The 26,622-nt window shown below is 40.0% G+C and overlaps 1 protein-coding gene across 1 annotated transcript; it reads left to right on the plus strand.

Annotated features, from left to right (window-relative positions):
- Positions 1-979: 979 nt before the first annotated feature.
- LOC309884428 (death-inducer obliterator 1-like) lies at positions 980-25,059 on the plus strand (the record flags this gene model as incomplete). Its single annotated transcript, XM_082773382.1, has 12 exons — positions 980-1,070; positions 1,183-1,461; positions 12,045-12,498; positions 13,401-13,560; positions 14,223-14,339; positions 14,554-14,660; positions 15,220-15,383; positions 15,512-16,055; positions 16,589-16,742; positions 17,773-17,862; positions 18,496-18,691; positions 21,751-25,059. The coding sequence occupies 12 exons, from the start codon at positions 980-982 to the stop codon at positions 24,867-24,869; spliced, it is 5,475 nt and encodes a 1,824-aa protein (XP_082629508.1). The 3' UTR covers positions 24,870-25,059.
- Between the last annotated feature and the right edge of the window lie 1,563 nt (positions 25,060-26,622).

Raw genomic sequence — 26,622 nt, forward strand, 5'->3', positions numbered from 1 at the left:
AAACGTTGTCCATTTCTTAAATCTGTACATGTGTATTATTTTCTAACTAGCTTTGCTACTTCTCAACATGCCACCACAAGAGGCTGATGGCACACAAGTTTCATTTCCATCTGTTTAACAAAAGATATTTTACACGATGCCACCACGCCCAACTGATACTTACTTGTAGGTGTTCTGAAAAACATGTGAAAGTCTGTTCTTGTGATTTTTTCTCTCAGTTCTAACACGTGCCCTAATTTATTCGGAAGATTTTGTTGTTTGAGTTACTTTCAGATTTTACACCAAAAAGATCTGGAGAAATGAATAATTAAGTAATTTATTTTGGCTTTGAGCTATGGAAATACTAGATTCCCGGACCTTTCATTGTTGTGAAATAGATGGGTGAAAGTTTTCTTTTTCCTTATAGGAAACACTCTTTTATCACAGATTAGTTTGGAGAATCTGTTCACCATTAAGGAACCGTAAATGCACCTCGCTCATTTTCATGGCATGATGCAGTAATACCACTTGACAACTTCGGAAGACCGGAAAGGGGCTTTTGAGTCGGTTTACATCAGAAAAGTTTTTACACACAGGTGCATTACCAAGGCGTTTACCTCCACCGTACCTGCGTGTAGCAGGCTCCTGCCTCCAGTGCTGCGGAGACGTGCTCCTCGGGGGGGGGGGGGGGGGAGAGAAAGGCAGAAAGGGAGGAGAGAGCATCCTGCGACAAAGAAACAAAACACACGTGTTAATTTCAAAACATCGTGGCTTTTTTCTCCCACGATTTCCCCTCCTGATGGCTGGTGCGCGGGTGGGCAGCTGAGGCAGCCCCGGGGCCGTGTGTGTAGCCCCAGCTGGGGCCGCTGAGCTCCCATACGGCTTTTTTTTTCTTTCTTTTTTTTTTTTTTTTTTTTTTTAATAATTTTATTTTTATTTTGGCTTTATTTTGGCTTTATTTTTAGGCACCGGGAGCGGCTGAGGCCACACAGCCGCCGAAATGAGCGAGCTTCGTGCTCAGCAGCTGAGCTCTGCCGCCTGCTCTGCGGCTGCGGTTCCCTCAGCGAAGGCTTTGACGTTCTCCGACTTGTGTTAGGCGATGCATTCCTGCACCGTTCGCATCGAATGGGGAGGCTTGACGCGGAAAAAAGCAAAAAAAACAAACAATAAACTTAAAACATTTGCAGCCTTTCCTCCCCTCAGCACTCCTCTGCCTTCCCCTCGCCGTTCCCTCACGGACCGCGCTCTCCACGCCCACCCCGCCGCTTTCTCCACAGCCTAAACTGAAACAAAACGCAAAGCCCTCGAAGCCGGGACCAGCAAGGAGGGCTCAGCACCCGTCCCTGCGGGGCTCGGAGCCCGATGGTGCCCGGCAGGACGGCGAGGGGCCGAGCCGCCGCCTCATGGCGGTTGGCGAAGCCGCCCTCAGGCCGCAGGCGCCGGGAGGGCGGCGGTTGAGGGGCGGTTGGCGGCGGCTCTTCGGTAGGCCTTGCGGGGTTGGAGCTGCCCCGGGGGAGCCTTCGGTCCCCTCAGCGCTAGGGTGGGCTGAAGGGCCGGCGGGGACCCTCCTATGTTGGTATACTGCTCTCTGAAAAGAGTACTCACTTCTGGTAACTTTTCCAAACACGCACCAGAAACAGCGCCCATCAGAAGATGGTGCAAGCTGGGGGCATGCTCGCCTTGCAGCTGAGGCAATGGACTGGTGAGCTGCTGCCAGAAGAGGCAGTCATGCTACTTCCCCTGTGCTCTGCTGTGTGCTCCTGCCCTCCTGTGCATTGGATACAAGACCTGTGCAAGGACAGCGTGAGTTGGTGCAGCTGGATTGTCTGGCAGAACACTAATCCTGTCAGTAAACCAAAAAATCTGCCAGGGCCGATCCATTTTGTCATAGTCAAAATGGGATGTGAGGGTGTTTTCTTGTTTTTTTTTTTTTTTTTTAAGATGAGGTACCTCTGTCAAAGGTTGTTAACATATGTAGGATGTAAGTACCTTCGATACTTTGTCAAAACACACACACCACTTCACTATCCTTCAAATGTAGTGAGGTGTCCTGCAGATTTGAGAAAGTACTTCACAGGTGTTCTGAAGCACCGAATAGCCTATGTAGTGTAGGTATCTTTTACTACATGCAGAATCCCTGCCATCAAGTAGTTAGGTAGACAGTTGTAATTATAAAGTAGTATTTTAGTTTGTGAGACTGTTAGACTTCCACGAGGCTGAAATATCTGCACATTTTCTGTTGGCTAAAGAAGCATTGAGTTATGTGCTCTACTGTAGAAACATTTCAAAATAGCCATGACGTGAACTGTCAGAATAAAGGATGCTTGTGCATCTTTCTTCTTGAACCTGTACTGATGCTGCTGCCTATCAACCCTGGGAACTTCAATCTACCTTTGTGCTAGTGCCATTTATTTATTTCTTTATTTTATGTGTATATAGTTTTACTGTGATATTGCCATTGAAACACAGGAAGGTTTGGGGCACGGATATATTTTTTATATACACAATATCTTAACTGCTGTTCTTAGTTCTATCAGCGTGCTTGTTAACTAATTTGAACAGATGATCAAACTATAAGTATGGAATGTAAGCTTAGTATTTCATGTTTTGTACTTCTGCTGCGACCCAAAAGAACTAAAATCATAGCACCGAGGACCGAATTGTACTGTGGTCATTTTGAACCCTGAGCTGTGCTGTCCTGCCGCTCCGTAGTGAGACAGAGGTGCGCTGTCCCACCGGCCTGAAGAGACAAGTCTGGGCAGAAGATAAACCAGGAACCAGAAGTAGAGAAATTCTCACAACCTTATCGTACGCATATTTTGGATATTCATCTTCTAGCTTTTCGAGACTGTTAATTCAAAGTAGTTCAGCTTTTTACCTCAGTGTATTAAGTTCCAGGTGCCTCATTTGACCAAACTGAAAATGTCACTGATAGTTTCTGATCCCTGTTCTCCTTCCTGGGATAGCTCAATGCCTCCTGACAGATAGTGTAAGGTTTGTGGGGTAGGCTTTGGGAGATAATAGAAACAGAAGAGAAGTCAGTGTGAGTCCAGCTCAACATCCCCCTGGGTTTGTGTTCAGTTTGTCAGTACTTGAGACCAGTCCCTAGGGAAAAGTACGGGAACAGTGGGTGAACAAGAAGTTTAATCTATAGTAAGATCTTCACGCTCTTTGGAATGATTTAATGTAGTGTGTTTCATCTTACACTTCAGATAATTTTCACTCAGAAACCTTTGGCAAGGCATCCACTCACAGTGGATCCACATAGCTAGTGCTTCCGCATCCTCCACTTCACTTTGTATTCCAGGCAACGTTTAGCACCCGCTTCTCTGCCTAGCCTTATGAAAATTCAGGTACAGCATCGGTTTTATGGTTCATCTTAACCACCAGCTTGTGTATTGGTGGTGAAACATGCTGGCAGTAAGAGGCAGTGTAGTGCAGCTCGTTACAAGCTTGCGTGCTGCTGGAGGTGCCTACTACAAATGCTCAGCGTCTAACAGAATTTAACGACAGGCAAAGGTGGGAAGGCTGTTTCACTCAGAAATGAGTAGTTGCATTGTTTCTTAGGTAATCCAAATCTTCCCCTTTCTGAGGTGTATTTCTATTCAAGCTTTATGCTGTTAGAGGATTTCTTGAACTGGGCTTCAGAAGGGTGCTCCCTACCTTTGTCCCCCTCAAGTCTGAGGGAAATCGGTTGTTAGACCCTTCCTGATAATGTCTGCTCTCACTGTAGCAGGTATGGAAGACCAAAAGGGTCCGTTCGGTTTGTGGTGAAATTAACCAAAGTTAAATTTCTGCATCCTTCCCGGGAAGCACATAGCTCTCTGCAGACGGGGCTGTGGGACTAATTCTGATTACAAAACCTTGCTAGCTGAAAACATCAGATAATAATTAAAAAATAAAGAAGTCACTAACTGGTCAGTAGTCAAATGCAGATTTAGGAGGAGAAAAAAGACTTTTGGGGAAGTAACTTTAGCTTTCCTAATCAGAACAACTTCATCTCAGGAGTTGTTGGACTGGTGAGCTGCTGCCAGAAGAGGCAGTCATGCTACTTCCCCTGTGCTCTGCTGTGTGCTCCTGCCCTCCTGTGCATTGGATACAAGACCTGTGCAAGGACAGCGTGAGTTGGTGCAGCTGGATTGTCTGGCAGAACACTAATCCTGTCAGTAAACCAAAAAATCTGCCAGGGCCGATCCATTTTGTCATAGTCAAAATGGGATGTGAGGGTGTTTTCTTGTTTTTTTTTTTTTTTTTGTTTAAGATGAGGTACCTCTGTCAAAGGTTGTTAACATATGTAGGATGTAAGTACCTTCGATACTTTGTCAAAACACACACACCACTTCACTATCCTTCAAATGTAGTGAGGTGTCCTGCAGATTTGAGAAAGTACTTCACAGGTGTTCTGAAGCACCGAATAGCCTATGTAGTGTAGGTATCTTTTACTACACGCAGAATCCCTGCCATCAAGTAGTTAGGTAGACAGTTGTAATTATAAAGTAGTATTTTAGTTTGTGAGACTGTTAGACTTCCACGAGGCTGAAATATCTGCACATTTTCTGTTGGCTAAAGAAGCATTGAGTTATGTGCTCTACTGTAGAAACATTTCAAAATAGCCATGACGTGAACTGTCAGAATAAAGGATGCTTGTGCATCTTTCTTCTTGAACCTGTACTGATGCTGCTGCCTATCAACCCTGGGAACTTCAATCTACCTTTGTGCTAGTGCCATTTATTTATTTTTTTATTTTATGTGTATATAGTTTTACTGTGATATTGCCATTGAAACACAGGAAGGTTTGGGGCACGGATATATTTTTTATATACACAATATCTTAACTGCTGTTCTTAGTTCTATCAGCGTGCTTGTTAACTAATTTGAACAGATGATCAAACTATAAGTATGGAATGTAAGCTTAGTATTTCATGTTTTGTACTTCTGCTGCGACCCAAAAGAACTAAAATCATAGCACCGAGGACCGAATTGTACTGTGGTCATTTTGAACCCTGAGCTGTGCTGTCCTGCCGCTCCGTAGTGAGACAGAGGTGCGCTGTCCCACCGGCCTGAAGAGACAAGTCTGGGCAGAAGATAAACCAGGAACCAGAAGTAGAGAAATTCTCACAACCTTATCGTACGCATATTTTGGATATTCATCTTCTAGCTTTTCGAGACTGTTAATTCAAAGTAGTTCAGCTTTTTACCTCAGTGTATTAAGTTCCAGGTGCCTCATTTGACCAAACTGAAAATGTCACTGATAGTTTCTGATCCCTGTTCTCCTTCCTGGGATAGCTCAATGCCTCCTGACAGATAGTGTAAGGTTTGTGGGGTAGGCTTTGGGAGATAATAGAAACAGAAGAGAAGTCAGTGTGAGTCCAGCTCAACATCCCCCTGGGTTTGTGTTCAGTTTGTCAGTACTTGAGACCAGTCCCTAGGGAAAAGTACGGGAACAGTGGGTGAACAAGAAGTTTAATCTATAGTAAGATCTTCACGCTCTTTGGAATGATTTAATGTAGTGTGTTTCATCTTACACTTCAGATAATTTTCACTCAGAAACCTTTGGCAAGGCATCCACTCACAGTGGATCCACATAGCTAGTGCTTCCGCATCCTCCACTTCACTTTGTATTCCAGGCAACGTTTAGCACCCGCTTCTCTGCCTAGCCTTATGAAAATTCAGGTACAGCATCGGTTTTATGGTTCATCTTAACCACCAGCTTGTGTATTGGTGGTGAAACATGCTGGCAGTAAGAGGCAGTGTAGTGCAGCTCGTTACAAGCTTGCGTGCTGCTGGAGGTGCCTACTACAAATGCTCAGCGTCTAACAGAATTTAACGACAGGCAAAGGTGGGAAGGCTGTTTCACTCAGAAATGAGTAGTTGCATTGTTTCTTAGGTAATCCAAATCTTCCCCTTTCTGAGGTGTATTTCTATTCAAGCTTTATGCTGTTAGAGGATTTCTTGAACTGGGCTTCAGAAGGGTGCTCCCTACCTTTGTCCCCCTCAAGTCTGAGGGAAATCGGTTGTTAGACCCTTCCTGATAATGTCTGCTCTCACTGTAGCAGGTATGGAAGACCAAAAGGGTCCGTTCGGTTTGTGGTGAAATTAACCAAAGTTAAATTTCTGCATCCTTCCCGGGAAGCACATAGCTCTCTGCAGACGGGGCTGTGGGACTAATTCTGATTACAAAACCTTGCTAGCTGAAAACATCAGATAATAATTAAAAAATAAAGAAGTCACTAACTGGTCAGTAGTCAAATGCAGATTTAGGAGGAGAAAAAAGACTTTTGGGGAAGTAACTTTAGCCTTCCTAATCAGAACAACTTCATCTCAGGAGTTGTTGGACTGGTGAGCTGCTGCCAGAAGAGGCAGTCATGCTACTTCCCCTGTGCTCTGCTGTGTGCTCCTGCCCTCCTGTGCATTGGATACAAGACCTGTGCAAGGACAGCGTGAGTTGGTGCAGCTGGATTGTCTGGCAGAACACTAATCCTGTCAGTAAACCAAAAAATCTGCCAGGGCCGATCCATTTTGTCATAGTCAAAATGGGATGTGAGGGTGTTTTCTTGTTTTTTTTTTTTTTTTTGTTTAAGATGAGGTACCTCTGTCAAAGGTTGTTAACATATGTAGGATGTAAGTACCTTCGATACTTTGTCAAAACACACACACCACTTCACTATCCTTCAAATGTAGTGAGGTGTCCTGCAGATTTGAGAAAGTACTTCACAGGTGTTCTGAAGCACCGAATAGCCTATGTAGTGTAGGTATCTTTTACTACATGCAGAATCCCTGCCATCAAGTAGTTAGGTAGACAGTTGTAATTATAAAGTAGTATTTTAGTTTGTGAGACTGTTAGACTTCCACGAGGCTGAAATATCTGCACATTTTCTGTTGGCTAAAGAAGCATTGAGTTATGTGCTCTACTGTAGAAACATTTCAAAATAGCCATGACGTGAACTGTCAGAATAAAGGATGCTTGTGCATCTTTCTTCTTGAACCTGTACTGATGCTGCTGCCTATCAACCCTGGGAACTTCAATCTACCTTTGTGCTAGTGCCATTTATTTATTTCTTTATTTTATGTGTATATAGTTTTACTGTGATATTGCCATTGAAACACAGGAAGGTTTGGGGCACGGATATATTTTTTATATACACAATATCTTAACTGCTGTTCTTAGTTCTATCAGCGTGCTTGTTAACTAATTTGAACAGATGATCAAACTATAAGTATGGAATGTAAGCTTAGTATTTCATGTTTTGTACTTCTGCTGCGACCCAAAAGAACTAAAATCATAGCACCGAGGACCGAATTGTACTGTGGTCATTTTGAACCCTGAGCTGTGCTGTCCTGCCGCTCCGTAGTGAGACAGAGGTGCGCTGTCCCACCGGCCTGAAGAGACAAGTCTGGGCAGAAGATAAACCAGGAACCAGAAGTAGAGAAATTCTCACAACCTTATCGTACGCATATTTTGGATATTCATCTTCTAGCTTTTCGAGACTGTTAATTCAAAGTAGTTCAGCTTTTTACCTCAGTGTATTAAGTTCCAGGTGCCTCATTTGACCAAACTGAAAATGTCACTGATAGTTTCTGATCCCTGTTCTCCTTCCTGGGATAGCTCAATGCCTCCTGACAGATAGTGTAAGGTTTGTGGGGTAGGCTTTGGGAGATAATAGAAACAGAAGAGAAGTCAGTGTGAGTCCAGCTCAACATCCCCCTGGGTTTGTGTTCAGTTTGTCAGTACTTGAGACCAGTCCCTAGGGAAAAGTACGGGAACAGTGGGTGAACAAGAAGTTTAATCTATAGTAAGATCTTCACGCTCTTTGGAATGATTTAATGTAGTGTGTTTCATCTTACACTTCAGATAATTTTCACTCAGAAACCTTTGGCAAGGCATCCACTCACAGTGGATCCACATAGCTAGTGCTTCCGCATCCTCCACTTCACTTTGTATTCCAGGCAACGTTTAGCACCCGCTTCTCTGCCTAGCCTTATGAAAATTCAGGTACAGCATCGGTTTTATGGTTCATCTTAACCACCAGCTTGTGTATTGGTGGTGAAACATGCTGGCAGTAAGAGGCAGTGTAGTGCAGCTCGTTACAAGCTTGCGTGCTGCTGGAGGTGCCTACTACAAATGCTCAGCGTCTAACAGAATTTAACGACAGGCAAAGGTGGGAAGGCTGTTTCACTCAGAAATGAGTAGTTGCATTGTTTCTTAGGTAATCCAAATCTTCCCCTTTCTGAGGTGTATTTCTATTCAAGCTTTATGCTGTTAGAGGATTTCTTGAACTGGGCTTCAGAAGGGTGCTCCCTACCTTTGTCCCCCTCAAGTCTGAGGGAAATCGGTTGTTAGACCCTTCCTGATAATGTCTGCTCTCACTGTAGCAGGTATGGAAGACCAAAAGGGTCCGTTCGGTTTGTGGTGAAATTAACCAAAGTTAAATTTCTGCATCCTTCCCGGGAAGCACATAGCTCTCTGCAGACGGGGCTGTGGGACTAATTCTGATTACAAAACCTTGCTAGCTGAAAACATCAGATAATAATTAAAAAATAAAGAAGTCACTAACTGGTCAGTAGTCAAATGCAGATTTAGGAGGAGAAAAAAGACTTTTGGGGAAGTAACTTTAGCCTTCCTAATCAGAACAACTTCATCTCAGGAGTTGTTGGACTGGTGAGCTGCTGCCAGAAGAGGCAGTCATGCTACTTCCCCTGTGCTCTGCTGTGTGCTCCTGCCCTCCTGTGCATTGGATACAAGACCTGTGCAAGGACAGCGTGAGTTGGTGCAGCTGGATTGTCTGGCAGAACACTAATCCTGTCAGTAAACCAAAAAATCTGCCAGGGCCGATCCATTTTGTCATAGTCAAAATGGGATGTGAGGGTGTTTTCTTGTTTTTTTTTTTTTTTTTGTTTAAGATGAGGTACCTCTGTCAAAGGTTGTTAACATATGTAGGATGTAAGTACCTTCGATACTTTGTCAAAACACACACACCACTTCACTATCCTTCAAATGTAGTGAGGTGTCCTGCAGATTTGAGAAAGTACTTCACAGGTGTTCTGAAGCACCGAATAGCCTATGTAGTGTAGGTATCTTTTACTACACGCAGAATCCCTGCCATCAAGTAGTTAGGTAGACAGTTGTAATTATAAAGTAGTATTTTAGTTTGTGAGACTGTTAGACTTCCACGAGGCTGAAATATCTGCACATTTTCTGTTGGCTAAAGAAGCATTGAGTTATGTGCTCTACTGTAGAAACATTTCAAAATAGCCATGACGTGAACTGTCAGAATAAAGGATGCTTGTGCATCTTTCTTCTTGAACCTGTACTGATGCTGCTGCCTATCAACCCTGGGAACTTCAATCTACCTTTGTGCTAGTGCCATTTATTTATTTTTTTATTTTATGTGTATATAGTTTTACTGTGATATTGCCATTGAAACACAGGAAGGTTTGGGGCACGGATATATTTTTTATATACACAATATCTTAACTGCTGTTCTTAGTTCTATCAGCGTGCTTGTTAACTAATTTGAACAGATGATCAAACTATAAGTATGGAATGTAAGCTTAGTATTTCATGTTTTGTACTTCTGCTGCGACCCAAAAGAACTAAAATCATAGCACCGAGGACCGAATTGTACTGTGGTCATTTTGAACCCTGAGCTGTGCTGTCCTGCCGCTCCGTAGTGAGACAGAGGTGCGCTGTCCCACCGGCCTGAAGAGACAAGTCTGGGCAGAAGATAAACCAGGAACCAGAAGTAGAGAAATTCTCACAACCTTATCGTACGCATATTTTGGATATTCATCTTCTAGCTTTTCGAGACTGTTAATTCAAAGTAGTTCAGCTTTTTACCTCAGTGTATTAAGTTCCAGGTGCCTCATTTGACCAAACTGAAAATGTCACTGATAGTTTCTGATCCCTGTTCTCCTTCCTGGGATAGCTCAATGCCTCCTGACAGATAGTGTAAGGTTTGTGGGGTAGGCTTTGGGAGATAATAGAAACAGAAGAGAAGTCAGTGTGAGTCCAGCTCAACATCCCCCTGGGTTTGTGTTCAGTTTGTCAGTACTTGAGACCAGTCCCTAGGGAAAAGTACGGGAACAGTGGGTGAACAAGAAGTTTAATCTATAGTAAGATCTTCACGCTCTTTGGAATGATTTAATGTAGTGTGTTTCATCTTACACTTCAGATAATTTTCACTCAGAAACCTTTGGCAAGGCATCCACTCACAGTGGATCCACATAGCTAGTGCTTCCGCATCCTCCACTTCACTTTGTATTCCAGGCAACGTTTAGCACCCGCTTCTCTGCCTAGCCTTATGAAAATTCAGGTACAGCATCGGTTTTATGGTTCATCTTAACCACCAGCTTGTGTATTGGTGGTGAAACATGCTGGCAGTAAGAGGCAGTGTAGTGCAGCTCGTTACAAGCTTGCGTGCTGCTGGAGGTGCCTACTACAAATGCTCAGCGTCTAACAGAATTTAACGACAGGCAAAGGTGGGAAGGCTGTTTCACTCAGAAATGAGTAGTTGCATTGTTTCTTAGGTAATCCAAATCTTCCCCTTTCTGAGGTGTATTTCTATTCAAGCTTTATGCTGTTAGAGGATTTCTTGAACTGGGCTTCAGAAGGGTGCTCCCTACCTTTGTCCCCCTCAAGTCTGAGGGAAATCGGTTGTTAGACCCTTCCTGATAATGTCTGCTCTCACTGTAGCAGGTATGGAAGACCAAAAGGGTCCGTTCGGTTTGTGATGAAATTAACCAAAGTTAAATTTCTGCATCCTTCCCGGGAAGCACATAGCTCTCTGCAGACGGGGCTGTGGGACTAATTCTGATTACAAAACCTTGCTAGCTGAAAACATCAGATAATAATTAAAAAATAAAGAAGTCACTAACTGGTCAGTAGTCAAATGCAGATTTAGGAGGAGAAAAAAGACTTTTGGGGAAGTAACTTTAGCTTTCCTAATCAGAACAACTTCATCTCAGGAGTTGTTTCTTGGTTTCCCTCGGAACCTTTGCGCTGTCACAATGAATGTGTCACGGTAACTCTGCCCACGGTAACTCTGATCTGTAAACGATGCTTCTGGCAATCTGAAGTGGAGCACATTGCGTTTGCTGGTTGGAGAATGTGTTTTGGCTTATTATGTTTTGCTGAATTGTTCCTGTCAGTGCCAAAATGTGGACAGGTGAAATGCAACCTACAGAAATGCTTGATTTTAAAGTCCTGTGCAATTATAACTTCAGTATATGGAGCCTTCGCTTGTAATTTGTAAATTTTCTTGTGCATTATGTGTATTGTCAATATATTGATGTTAGAAAAAACATTAAATGGCAGTTTTGGATATTGTGAATGGAATAGTTGGTGGGAATTAAATAGCCGCAGTTTGAGCAGTGGTTTTAATATTCAATTATTAAATATTATAGTATTAAATCTAGAGTTGAACTGGGAAGTAAATGAGAAGATCTGATAGTTTATAGCGACAGTGTGATACTCATACTAGCAACCAAATGGCTTGAATGTACGTTTAAAATTTTAAGCAATTGATTTGTTGTTTAACTTGACTCTCTTTGCTTGCTCCTTAAAGTAGAAAGTTTGGAGTGAGGATTTCTGCTTAAATGTGAGATATGGGTTGTGTTGCTTTTTTTTTCAAAGACTTTGTGAAAATGTGTTTTTGTTTTTTTTTTTTTTTTTTTTTTTTGTTTGTTTTTTTTTTTTTTTGAAGCTTAATCATGAAGTCCAACTCAGGAATCTTTGAAGGTGGTGTCTTTTTTTTTTTCTTGCATAGCTTGTGACTAAGATTTTCAACCTTTACAACCAAAATGCAACTCTTTTAAACTCTTCAGACAGTCTCTGAGAAGTGCTCTCTGCAGGATCAAAGGCAAATTTCTTCTTAAAAAAGTCAACTTTTACACATTTTTTAAAAAGGCTTTTAAAAAGGCTTTAAAAATGAATGGCTTAAATTATATACTTGGTAGTTCTCCAGAGGTATTTCACAGACTTCCTTATAGATTGACAGCTGGTCTTCATAAACAGGAAGTTACAATGTTAAGTATTTAATACTGCATTTTCTTCTTTGTTTTAACAGCTCAAAAGGAAGAGAAGAGAAAGAAAGATAAAGCGACAGAGTTTATAGGGGCATCAAAGAAAGCTATTGCTTCAGCATCTATGGTGGAGAAACATGCATCTTCCCTCACTAAAAATATTCCAACAAAGAAGTCCCCTTCCAATTCTAGCACATCACTAATGAAGCAGACACTGAAACCTGCTGGGAGTTTCAAAGGTGTAATTCCCAAGAAACCATGGCCTTCAACAGGCGGCGTTCCTTCAAAACAAGCAGCTTTTTCTCATGACTCGCCAGTTTCCAAAAAACCAGCTGCATCCAGTTTGGCTGGAGGACTCAAAAGGCCTTCGCTGTCTTCCGTTTCTACTGCATCTGGAAGTAGTCAAGCAAAAACACAAGCTAGCCCTATCCAGTCGCAGCCCAACTCACAGATTCGACAAAATATTCGTCAGTCCCTAAAAGAAATTTTATGGAAGAGGTGGGTGGGAATTCAAAGCACTTATTTTATATAGGAAGCTACAACTAGAAGCAAAGGGTTAGCCTGCAGAGCTTTGTTTCTTTCTTGCTAAGTGATACTAAGGGATTTAATTTGTGCTAGAAATTACTACAAGTATTTTTAGCATTAGAGCTTTATTAAAAATAAAAAATCTGATGTCAAATAATTGGGCATGTGAAAAAGCCTTTAAAAAAACGTCACTATCCCATTTGTAGTGAGAGACAATGACAGTTGAAGAATTAAATCACAACATAGAAATGTTTATAATGCAGGTGACCTGAAGCTGATATCTGGCAATGGTGGTGTTTGGAGATGTAGGGGTTGTACGAAGCATAGTGTAGGGCTTGCTGAGGCAGAGGTTCCTTCTTCTCCCAAAGTTAGCAACTGTATTTCATTTTTTTTTTTTTTTTTTTTTTTTTAAAAAAAAGCTGAAACATTGTCCCACAAATATTAAAGCTCTTGTCAGCTGTCAAGGCTTAGGCCACTGTGCTCTGGTAGTGTCTCTGAAGTAGAAATGCTGTTCACAGTGGAGGGTCTAAGATTAAAACTGAAGTGTTTTAGCTCCCTCAGTAGCTCCTGACAAAAAAACAACAACAAAAAACTAATTACAGTGTCATGAGTAGGAGTATTTGTAAGGACTGACCTGACTTGAGTTCATTAAGGCTGTCTTCCGTGGTCTTCTGTAGACAGTAGCAAAAGGTTGCCAGAGTTGACATTTTGAGGTCCTGAGATAGACTTTGGCTTTGAAATGTGTTTTAAGGAAGTCCTCACTGAGTGAATAAAAGCGTGGTTAACTCCTTCCTCTGAAAATTTAGTTTTTATGAATGCTGCCTGAAGAATTCGTGCCTAACGTAAATGCGCATACCCTTTCTTGTTTTTAACAGAGTCAATGATAGTGATGATCTGGTCATGACAGAGAGTGAAGTAGGGAAAGTAGCACTCAATATTGAAAAGGAGATGTTTAATTTGTTTCAAGTTACGGACAACCGATACAAGAGTAAATACCGTAGCATCATGTTCAATCTCAAGGACCCAAAAAATCAGGTTTGGAATTTACTTATACAGTAAACGTACTGAAATATATTCTGTTTTTTAAATAATACATCAAAATCTATCCTCAATGTGTAGTTTCAAGAGAGAGACTTATGAATTATGCTACAAAAAATTGTTTTAAAGCCATTCAAATATTAAATAATCCAGTTGGAATGGAAGTCCAGTTGGATCGCGTGTATTTATTAAGATTGGCCTTTGTAGTGAAATATTTGTTTATTGAGTGGCATTCTTAGGAAAAAAAAATGTTTTCTTCTGTGACGTTCTGTAGTTTGTATGGGATACTACTTGTGTACATGATAATTTATCTTTTAAAGGAAAAAGAAGCTGGTGTAGATGGAAATAGTGACTAGACAACGTAATTTTTTAAAAAAAAATCTACTATAGATAAGAAACGGGAGTGGCAGTTCATCTCTCGAAATTCCTGTTCAGTAGAATTGATAGTATATTTTATGGTAATATGGAAAATTCATACTTCATGATGATTTCATCATTAGTTTCTGGTTGCTGCACCATTCTAAGTTTTCTTAAGATTAACTTGCATTTTTAATAGGGAATTAAGAAACCTGAAAGGGTTTTGACAGTTCAGCACTGCAAATCATGTTAGTTGCTTAAGCTATTCAGCATGGCAACAAAGTGTGGTTTGTTTTTTTTAGGGACTTTTTCATCGTGTTCTTCGTGAAGAAATCTCACTGTCAAAACTAGTGAGAATGAAACCCGAAGAACTTTCATCTAAAGAACTGTCTGTATGGAAAGAGAAACCAGCCAAAGCGGTAAGCAATACAATTCTCCAGTGTGTCCTTAGATATGAACTAACAGTAACTTCACCAGCCCTTACCACCCATAATTAATATATGGTTTTCTTCCTAATGAAATATGAATAACGTAAGCTGTTTCTCTTCCACTAGCCAACTGATAAGAAAATACAAAATAAAATTATAACATCAGTATGCAGACTTCTTACTAAAGTGTTTTTGTTTCTCTCAGATGTTAGAGTCAAGAACCAAATCACACGAGATCAAGAAAGCAGCTGTAAAACGGGAACAAGTGCCAGATGTAAATATGGAAGATTCTCCCCCGGTGTCTGATTCTAAGTATTAGCTATTGCTTTAGCGTGGAGGTGCCAAGGGAGATAAATGCTAACTAGAGCCTCAAATTTTGTATCAGAAATGCAGGTTGTTTCAATGAGCTGTAAGAATATCACCTAGTAGGTGTGCTATGAGCATTTTCCTTTTGGTTTGAAGGAATGCAACAGCCTAGTATCAGGCATATATATAAGCATGTGCTTCTAAAATATCAGATGATGCGTGTTTTTCAGACCTTTGTCTCAGTTTACAGCAAAATCTTAGCCAATTGTTTTCCCCCCCAAAAATGTAATCAGTATTACAATTCCATATTCTCAGGAAGCAGTTAATGTGATAGTATCTACTTCAGAATTACATGAAATGAAATGAGGACAAATACTATTTGAGAACTCTGTTTGACATGATATTCTTGAACAAATGACAAAAGGGGAAGAATATTTCAAAATTCTATCTTTTTATAAGTGCTGCTCAGAGCAGTAGTTCTGCACAGCCCTTAATATCTTTTTAAAGAACTGGAATTAACGGTTTCAAAAGTATTTTTTTATGATTGAATTTAGCAATCAACCAGAATGTTTTCTGTGTTTGTTCACTTCCAGGAGAAGCAGAAGTCAACCCGAACTGTACAAAATGTAAATAGTGCTCCTTCTCTAGATGTTTTTAGCAGTGTGTTGAAGGATACAACAAATGAACATCGAGCCCATCTTTTTGACCTGAACTGCAAAATCTGTACAGGTATCTACTGTGTTGACTTTCTCTGAAGTAAAAGAATTGTTAAGAGCATTGCTTACTTACTTGTTTTTCTCTTCAGACCTTTTCATTGTTAAAAAGTAATCAAAAACACTTTAAAATTAATTTTGTAGGTCAGATTTCAGCATCTGAAGATGAACTACCACCGAAGAAGATAAAATTAATGGCTTCTGCTAAAAAAGCAGAGTCAAAATCTAAACCAGAAGTTCAGCCAAAATATGAAAGTTCTGCACCATCAGCAGCAGCGGAGCCTGCTAAAGAGGCAGCCTCTGAAAACACAGAGGAAACCGAAGTTGGACCTGCAGCAGAAGCAGTTTCCCAGTCAAGCTTAGAAAGAACTTACATTCCTACAACCCAAGGCCATAACAACACAGATTCTTCATCTGAAGAACCTTCGACTTTTCCTGCCTCTTGCACTGGTGCAGTTGTCACAACTGTAACAGTTTCTGGCCGAGACTCTAGAACAGCAATGAGCGGCTCCTCTGGTACTACGACGACAGCCCTGCGCTCTGGTACTGCATCTGATAAAGTTTCAACAGGGGAGACAAAGCAGGAAATGTCAAAACCAGTTATGACTGTCCCCAAATCAATATTGACAAAACCATCATCCTCACCAGATCCAAGATACTTAGCTGTTCATCAGTCACCCAATATCAGGTGTGTATATTTAATAGTAAGCTAAGCCACTGAATCTTTAGTCTCGCTATGTTCAGTTTGTTTGTCCCCCTTTGCTTCTTACCCTCCCCTACCAATAATCAAAAGGCATGTTCAACTTTAAATCCGATTACCTGAACTTTAAATTATTAATTCATCATCTCCTTGTTTACCTTCTCTAGTTGGTAAAATTTTCTGAGCATCGTTATACATTGACAGTAAAAATTCTTCAATGTGTTGAAGAATTAAAACTTGCAAGATATTTGAAGAAATAAAACTTGCAAGATATTTGACTTTAAATCTGCACGTGCATTCAAATATATTAAGTGTTTGTGAGGGTTGGTTTAAAGCTGCTCCAGACTTTCATCCTATATTGGATGAAAGTGGAAAACATTAACAAAGCACTTACTAAGGCTTCTGTTACTTTATTTTAAAAAAAAGCAAGTAATTGATCAATAAAAGGTGGGAAGAAAAGAAGAAGAAGGAAGCATTCTTACTGTGCTCTATAACGTTTCTCTTTTGGATTTGTTTTGCAGTGTTGCCGAGCCACGCTCACCTCAAGGCAGCGATACTTCTCTCTTCCTCTCTCGCCTCAACACCATTTGGAAAGGATTTATTAATATGCAGAGTGTGGGCAAATTTGTCACTAAAGCATATCCTGTCTCCGGGTGCTTTGATTATTTTAGTGAGGTTAGCACTGACACGTTTATGCGTTTAGATTATATTGCAGTTCCTGTTGTTAGAAAGGCTGGGGTCACTGCGTATGTTGTTATATTGGAAGTGTAACAAAAAAAAAAAAATTGCATCCCTTTAGTAATCTCCTTTAGTAATAGGAACAGTAGCCCGAGGCGGGGGGAAGGAGAGAGAGCCTTTTAAAAAAAATTCCTCACATATTTGTGAAGAATTCTCACGTCTGTTAATATGTTTATATATATGTTAGTATCTAACATAGAATAATAGCTTGATTTCAAGATCAGTTTTTGACGAGAAGTTCTAGAGCAAGTGTTTTGAAATAGATGCCTTGTTCTGCTCACAAACAGATGGATCACTGATGTGATCTATTAGAAAAGTTTGGCCATTTATTAAAAATATCATCCTTTGATTAACTTTGATGCAACTGCTTTTATATTTTGGGAGGGTGTACATTCAACTAATTAGGTAGTATGACAGCTTGTGATGAAACAACTGAGCAGTTATTTAACTTCTCTGAAGAAGTGTATTTGTTGTGACTGGGGGTTTCAGGCGTGTGGTTTAGGTCTTTTCTTAGGAGGGTTGGTGGCTCTCTTGTTGCTTTTGCTAAAATAGGTTTCATGTCATCATGACAGGAAGCTAACTAGAATTCATATGGGTGCAAAAATTTCAGATAAATTGAAAGTGTAGATAAAAGCTATACTACATATAACAGGTTCCCTGTAAAAGCAAAGCTAACAAATATAATCGGCTGATAGGCATACAAAAGTATTTGACCTTCCACTACTATCTTCGTCAGGCAGTGCTTTTTCTGTTTTGTGTGTACTGCCAGTCTTCCAGTAATATGCCATAATGAACGCCTTGCATTTTGGAAATAGCCCATCTGAAATTAGGAATGTATATGTGCAAGTTTAGTAAAATATAGTACTGCATTATCGCCTAAGCTACTGGGATGGGGCAATCTGTGCTGGTTCAAAACTGTAGCCTCTCTTTCCTTTTCTTATACGACCATGTAATGCTTCTTGTTTAGGATTTACCAGACACGATTCATATTGGTGGGAGGATCTCACCGAAGATGGTCTGGGATTATGTTGGCAAACTCAAATATTCACTTTCTAAGGTATTTACTTAAAATCCTTTGGAAAACCAGGAAGAAATATACAGCAGCTTTTAATAGAATTTCCTTTTTACTAATTTATATTGATGTTGATCATACCTAGAAAACTACTGCTACCACTTATTCCATTGAAATTTTTGGTTTATTGAAGAAACTGGTTTGCCTGTTGAGCTGCCAATCATCTTTTCCCTGTGTAGTAGTTAAACATTCATACAACCTATTGTTTTTTAATGATTGAATATAAACCATCTATTTATTCAGTTACTGAAGATAGAAATTCAATTTTAAAAGACGAGGAAATTATTAGTAAGTGTATGTAATAAATTTTACTACTTAAACCCTTATGGATTTAGTAAAAATGAAGCACAGTATGCAAACATAATCTAAGAATTTTCCATTTCTTTCATAATTATTTGAATATTCTGAACCTAAAGAGGTGTAGCTTGATGTGAGATACGTAAATAGTTGGTATTTCTGAAAATGACAAAATTAATTCTGGTTTAATATTACCGATTGAATGACAGTATTTTCTTAAATCTTGAGTATTGTGTTGGAAAACAATAGTTGAGTACTTTTACGATTTTATTTGCTGATATGTTACAGGTTGAATTTTTCCACTTTGATTTTGTATTTCAGAAATTGTGTTTGATTCGTTTCCATCCTGCCACAGAAGAAGAAGAACTTGTCTATATCTCTCTCTACTCCTATTTTAGCAGTCGTGGTCGTTTTGGTGTTGTAACTAATAACAAAAGACATGTCAAGGATCTCTACCTGATCCCACTGAGTTCTAAGGACCCAATTCCTTCCAAACTCTTGCCCTTTGAGGGACCAGGTAAGCACAAAATTTAGGGGAGGTTAACTGCTAGGTAAAATTACAAAACGAGTAAATCAGAGTCCAATTGGTTTTGAATGTTTAATGTAAGCATAATTAAAAAAATATAATTTTATAAAAACATTTTAAAAGTATGCGTATAGGAAAAAACTGCAAAGTCAATCATCTCAAGGTGACATGGTCTGAAACTCACATAGCCTTTCCAACAAGATAAATATCTGCTGTTAGGAGGATTTGTTTACCCATAAAATGGAGTACATAGAACAGCCACTATATTGAGACAAACAAGCAAACATTACCAGAACATTATACCGACCCTACTTTCAACAACCCATAAATCTACCAAGTTTTAGGTCCCTACAAGCCATGTGCTGTCCCTTATATCACGTAGGAGACTCTTATCCCACGGAGCAGTCAAGAAATCTGTGAAGACAAAGGTAACGTTTATGGTTTCACTACGTTGTTGTTATCTCATGGTATGTATTACGCTGTGCATGCAATATGCATGTACACGGGGTCTGAAATATTCTGTGCTACCTGGATCAAGTTCCAGACAAATCCCTGACTTCAGAACATTGGTTTTGCCTGGGAGTAGGCAAATTCCTTTTGCGTAGGTGGCAGACAGTAGGTGGTATAGGTTGGTATATATTACAACCTTCTATTTTTAGTTAGTTATCAGCAGTAATGTATGGCTTGAATTTGCTCCATCTTTGTGCGTTGAACATGGAAACAGAAGAAATGAGAACGAATTCAGACGTGAAACACCTTTATATTACAAAATTTGAAGTCATCTTCATCTGAGGATGGAGGCGGTGCATATGCTTAGTTTCCAAATAAGTACCTTTTTTCATATAGAGTAACAGGTTGAGGAGCTTAAGAGCTACAGGTTACAATGAAGGCAAAACTTCATTGTTGTAAGGATGGTTTGCAAAATACTAAACAGTGCAAAATAATTACACATTAAAACACGTAAGGAGCTGACCTTTCTGACAAGCTGACTGTCCTCTACTACCCAAATACAAGTTTAGGACTAAACTCAATAAAGCATTCTCAGGGCTTATATTCATAAACAGATGTGTGTTCTGCCTGGCCAGGTTTTCACATGTTAATGGCATGCAACTTAAAAAACAATAACAAAAAAGCACCACCAACAAGCAATGTAATGCTAGGAAAATACTCTTCTTTCCTGCATGAAATTGCAAAGGGCGCTTGCTTTGTGTTCTTGGACAAGATTTTTCTCATACACTCTGAGCCTGTCTTATCCATCCCTGAACAGTGCACAGTCTACGTCATTGTTTTCAGGCTACAGCTAAAAAGGCAGGCTTGTTGCTACCTCAAGTCATCATGTAGTCTCTATAAGCTGAATGTAAGCACCTGGTAGTCTTTAATTTACCCAGTTCTTGAAAAGTAGGCAAAAACTATTATTCCTGTTTCATAACCAAAAAACAAGAACATGTAAGTGTTAACACTTGGCACAGGGAGGCAGACAGAGTCCTAAACTGTGGGCTAGATTTTCCAGCCTGAATAAATGAACTACATTCCTTTCTGGACAGTAACATATGAGTTTGCCATTGAATTGGCTACGTCTGCAGTCTTCCGCTGTGCTTTTAACCTGCTCTAGGGAAGCATTTAAGTGATCTTCCCCTACTTGCATTCTTGAGCAAACATAGGCTGTCCTTTTATTAGCGATGATCTCTGTCTCTTACAGGGATTCAGAACAGTTTTTTTTATCTTTTTTTACTGTTAATTTTAGATACACAGTCCAATAGATTTTTGAAACCTGCTCGTTTCAGTTATTCAGTGTTTGAGATGCATGTTGTGACTAGTTGGATAAATCACAGGTCTCTGCAGAAGAGCAGATAACCAATACGTTAATGACAGAAGAACAGTGAATGCTTATGAGGAGTTTTAGGGTGAACACAGATTTGAGAGATACTCTGCACGGGTCGATGCTGACCAAATGTGGAGTCATTACTCACATGCTGATAAAGAAAAAATGTAAAGCAGTCACTCAGAGTGAATCATACCTAACTATTGAGTCTCTTCAGAGTGTACACAGTCTTCCCAAGTAAGCTGTCTTTTGAGCTATGCCCTGATGTTATGTATTAATGTAATTTCATCTGGGGTAGTAAACTATAGTGATCAGAATTGCTAGGATTGCTTTTAGGCAATGGGTTGAAAGGAGTTTTTAATTGGGTGAATCAAGGATTTTTGATCCTTTCCAAATAATCTTAGATTCACCAAAGATAATTACATGTTTAGTTCCTGTCCTGCCTCCTTTTGTTGTACATCTTGCCGTCCCTGCCCTCTCACAATGGAGTAATTCTGCTCACATTTCTTACTTAGGGAAGGGTCTGTGGCATCAAACTCAATTCTACAACAGTGTTAAAAGTCACCTTGATGGAATGGTGTAAATGTCAGTCCGGTATTTTAGCACAGATTAGAACAGAAATGTAATTATTAAGTTTAACAATGCCTTGTGCTTTTTTTGTAACAGAAAATGAAGTGTTTGTATTTTGTTGTTGCTGTTTGTTTGTTTGTTTGTTTTAATAGCATTAGTTTTTTTCTCTTTATTTCTGGTTCTTCAATTCCAACATAGTCCTACAGAAAGTTAGATTGCTTGTCCAGGTTTTCTCACTTATCAGTATCTCTGTGTATATAAGGTATTTGCAAAGTATTTTGAAAGGCAATATTTGATTGGGGGGGAAGTGGACAACAATAAGTAGAAAGTAATAATACAAAAATAGGAAAACTTTAATTTTTGAACATTAGAGACATTTGCAAGGACATCTTTCAGTAATCATACCTGTTACTGCAATATTAAAGAATATCAAGGGAAAGAATTAAAATATTTTTTAGTTACTGTATACAAATTTATATAAATAGTAAATAAATATAGATACATATGCTTATGAATTAATGTCACTGCGTGAAATTTAGAAGAACTGTTACTGTTATGACTCTCATAGCTGCCATTATATAAAATGATAAGTTCCTATTGAAAACACAGATAAAATATAGTAGTTTTTTACATATACAATCTTTGTGTTTCCTTTCAGGTCTGGAGTCTTCACGTCCGAATTTAATTCTTGGATTGGTTATCTGTCAGAAAGGGAAGCGTCTTGCTACTAGCATGGATACAGTCAAAATAGAGGAAAAGCGCAGCCGAATTCAGGTGCAAAAGGGAACAGAAACATCGCTGTACTCTAAGGGGCCAGCAGCTTCTTCACAAGAAAAGAAAACTCCGAAATACACACTGTATTCGGGAGATTCAGCTGTAAGTACAACACCACCGGGATTTCCTCCACCTCCACCCCCACTTCCCGTTCCAGAAACCTCATCAGTTACACCTTCAGTAATACTGTCCTCAATTAAGAGTGGAACCACAAGTACCGTAACGCCACCAGTTTCCACTACTGCTTCTACAAGTGCTACTGCTACACCTTCTTCATCCTCAAAAACTGCCACACCTCTTGAGCACATCCTCCAGATACTTTTTGGTAAAAAGAAGACTTTTGAACCTCTTGCTAAAGAGACTGAAACTGTCCAGTCTTCAAATCAGGAAGCTCAAGCAGCTGTGGATGGAGGTGTGTCAGCTGTTCCTTTGCTAGATCCCATTGTACAACAGTTCGGACAGATGTCAAAAGACAAAGCTATAGAAGATGAGGAGGATGACAGGCCATACGATCCCAAAGAAGAATATGATCCAGAGAAAGCTTTTGAAATGCAGACTGGTGAAAGCAAAAAACTGTATAGTGTGGAGAAGCCCAGTAACACAGCAGAACTAGAGGTTGAGGCCTATGATCCGGAAGACAAAACTATCTTGGAATCTATCTTGGAATCAAAAGTTACTGTTGATGATTTACCTAACAAAATGTATACAGACACTAAAAACACTTCTGTGGAAACACCTGCTTTGTATGTGCCAGATTTATTTGTGCCTTCATCCTTGGTGGAACAGCAAAAAATGTTAGAAGAATTAGACAGACAAATAGAAGAGCAGAAACGACAAATAGAGGAGCAAGAAGAAGCCCTCAGACAACAACGAGCAGCTGTTGGTGTTTCAATGGCTCACTTCTCGGTGTCTGATGCTTTAATGTCACCTCCACCAAAATCTTCCCTACTAAAGACTGAATTGTTCCATCAGGACCAACAGGCTGCGCAAAAAGTAGATTTACCTTCCAATCAGCAAGAACAAGTTTTAAACCAGAGCTGTGACCCTCAAGAGAGTTTTCCAAACACTTTGCAGACTTCACTTGGTAAGGAAGATAAAACTTTAATTCCTGCTACTCAGCTTAGTTACGGTGGTGATAATTGGGTTTCCAGTGAAAAGGCTCCTGCAGTGCTGCAGGAAGAGGCACCTAATAGCAAATTTGAAAATACTGTTCAAGTTACTTTGGAAAATGTGAGTCAAGCAGTTTCTGCAGAACCTTCTACATCCAAGCCTTTACGTAAAGTGCTGCTTCCGACACCTCCAAGTACGTCTTTTCAGCCTAATTTCTCCACATCTAATGACGGTCAGTCTTTGCAAGATATGCACAAAGTATCCTGGTCAAATGAGGCAAATCCAATGTTTACTTCTCAGGAAAAGGGACCTGGTCACTTTGAACCAGACAGGGGTCTTTCTGCGGTGCAATACGAAGAACAGAGAAACCCTCAGCCTCATCAATTTGTAGAACAAACTGAATCTCCACCAGTTCAGGGTGAGGGTGGACCTCTCCCACAGCACTTTGAGGAGAACCGAGCTGGAGGTCCGTTTCCTTTGTCTGGGCAGAAAGGAGGACCTCCAGCACCACTGATGCTCAACGCACCCGGAGGACCTCATGGACCTAATTTTAGAGGCCCAGCGCCACAGTTCTCAGAAGAGCATGGTTCTCCAAATAACGATGGACAAAGAGGATCTGCCCCTGGAAGATTTGGAAGTCAAAAGGGTCCCATTCCTTCCTTGTTTTCTACACAGCATGGACCACCATCTCTGTTTGGTGATAACAGGGGCCCTGCTCCGTCTTATCACGGTGTTCCAAGAGGAATGTCACCATCTCAGTTTGAAGATCATAGGGAGCCTCACATGGAACAAAGGGAATTCTCAGATTCCCAATATAACGAGATGATCAGGCCTCCGGGACAGTTTGAAGGCCCTGATCAACCTCAGTTCATGGGAAACAGAGGACCTTCGCCTTTTCCTTTTGGAGGTCAAAGGCGACCCCCACCAGCTCAGTTTAAAGGACAGAGAGGAGGTCCGCAGTTCGGAGGGCCTAGAGGTCCAGCCCCTAGTCATTTTGGGGGACCAAGAGGGCCTCACCCAAATCAATTTGAAGGGCAAAGAGGTCCGGCTCCAAACCATATACCCGGCCCACGAGGACTTTTGCCACAGCCATTTGAAGAACGGAGAGGAGGGAGTCCACCACCCAGGTTTGCCAACCAGAGAGGTCCAGCTCCGCTTCAGTTTGGAGGACCAAGAGGAGCCACACCTCCAATGTTTCCAGAACAAAACGAACCTCCCCCTTCCAGATTTCATTTCCAAGGTCAGTCGCCACAAAACATGAAGCCAACCCCAAGACCACTCCTGGACCTTCCCAGTCATCCACCAGGCCACAGAAAGGAGATGTGGGAGGAAGCTGGGCCGTCTGCACCTCTTTCTGGTATTCCTGGGCAAGGGCCTGAGTCAGAAGGACAGTGGTCAGGATCTGACTTCCGAGAAGGCAAAAATCTTGAATTTAGAGGCCAGACATTTGAAGGGAGACAGAGAGAGAGATACGAAGGAGGAAATAAAGACAAGGTTTTAGATCAGCCAGAGCCTCAGCAAGCAGATAATCGACAAAGCAGACCCTTTGAGGAAAGACGAAGGGATCGAGAACATGGCAGACCTTGGGAAAGAGACCGTGGCAGAAACTGGAACAGAGACAGGGACTGGGAGAGACACAGAGACAACACCTACAGGAGACGTGACAGAGAACGATCAAGAAGCAGAGACAGCGATCGTGACAGAGACCGAGACCAGGATCGAAGCAGGGAGAAAGAAAGAGATCGAGACAGAGATCAAGATCGTGAAAGAGGAAAAGATCGGAAAGATCGGAGTCAAAGTAGGGAGATCGGTAAAGAGATGAAGCCAGAAACACCTAAGGAAGGTCAGAAACCAACAGAAGCAGAAGCTTCATCTTCCACTAATCAGTCATAGAACTATAACTGCTGTTATATTTCCCATAGATAATATACAACACTGCAAGGACTGAGTCAATGTCTTCAGTATATACTGTATATTCTCACCTTTACAAAAATGCTGTTGTAAATCTAGCCTTACAAAATGTACTGACAAATTAGCAATTTTTGAACAACTGTGAATGAAAATATTCAGGTAGGTAAAAGGCAAGAACATACTGGACTTTCACTTGCTGCATTTTGTGCATAATGCTTTTCTTATAAAAATTCACAGCGTTACCTGTTCTGAGATTTTGTTTTTTCTACTTGCATCTTTATCTTAAAATTTCCATTTACAGTACAGAAATGGAAAAAGTCTAAGAAGAGCATATTGCTTTTTAAAATTATAAGGTTATGTTTTCCAGTAACTTGAATTGTAATTTTATAAGAGAATTTAATCAAGACCTTAGGAGCCATACCTTTACATCTCAGGTATGTGATATTTTGGTGTCAAAGTTGTTCTTACAGCACACGCTTTAAAAAAGGAGTCAAATATTGCTGTCTTGTTTATTTTACAATGGAAGGGTCATGCGTATTTAGGAGAAGGCTGCAGAAGAACAGTGTTACTGATTATTGGATGGAGGATTTGAAAACGGAATGTTATAAGCTTAAAGTGCACTATCTTCCTTTTTATATACAGGTATTTTGTGTTTTGAAATCCATCTGTTAAGTGTACAACAACGAAACAAACCGTACCTAGTTTTTCATGTGGATGAGGGGTTTTTAATTTCACATTTTTACAAACCTGCAATTAAAGAGTATATAAAAGTAGCACCTTTATAACCAGCAAAAAATTTTAAAAATCAGACATCTATTGGCAAAGAGCTAAGACTACAAATGAATTGGTATACCAAAGGAAAGAAAAAGAAGTTTGTTAAATAAAAGAAGTTTATTAAATGGGCCATTGAATTTATTTCTTCGATTGAAATTAATTATGTGGAGCATTTCTTGGGTTTTCTTTCGGCAGAACTTTGCTGGAAGTTTAAGAAATGTCTCCATTTTCCTGTACTTTCCAGTCTAAAAGTGTTTTTCTCCTAAAAAAAAAAAAAAAAAAAAAAAAATTGTCACTGTTGTCAGACCCTGCTTATGCTGGTAGTGTATATAAGACTGTCCACTGAAAAAGGTATAAAACTGCACTAAGTTTGAAAAGAAGATTGGTAATACTTAATGTGATTCAAGAGGGAAATTTTTCACTGTGAAATACATTACTCTGCTACTTTTCATGTATTCTTCAAGTATGTAACTCTAAAGAATGAAATAAAGAAAACCCTGCTGGTTTACAATTTGACCATGTAAATTACAGCTGCAGAAGTATTTTGATATTTTTATAAAATAGTTTTGCAAATGTAAAATTAGATTCCTATAAACATTTGCATCTTGAAGTCTACATTACAAGTAGCAAGTATGTCATGTATCTCACTACAGATTTTACAGTTCACATTGGTGCATCTTACAAGTCCTTATACATCGAGGATTTGCTGGTTGAAATGATCGTCTGTATTCTGAACCTGTAGACAAAATGTTAAAATGCAAAGAGGCGGTATTAAATGCAAACATCTACTATGGCGTAAGATTTTTCTTAATGAGATGTTTCTAATTTAAAGACACATAAAAGTATGCAAAAAGCAAGTGTGTTTGTTTAGGTTTACTTGATAGAAATTTCTGTAAATTGTATTTTATATGACAAAACATATCACTGTACATTAAAATATGGGACTTCACAGGTTTTTGTT

The sequence above is a fragment of the Aythya marila genome, assembly GCF_965140915.1.
Source record: "Aythya marila genome assembly, chromosome: 16".
NCBI lineage: Eukaryota > Metazoa > Chordata > Aves > Anseriformes > Anatidae > Aythya > Aythya marila.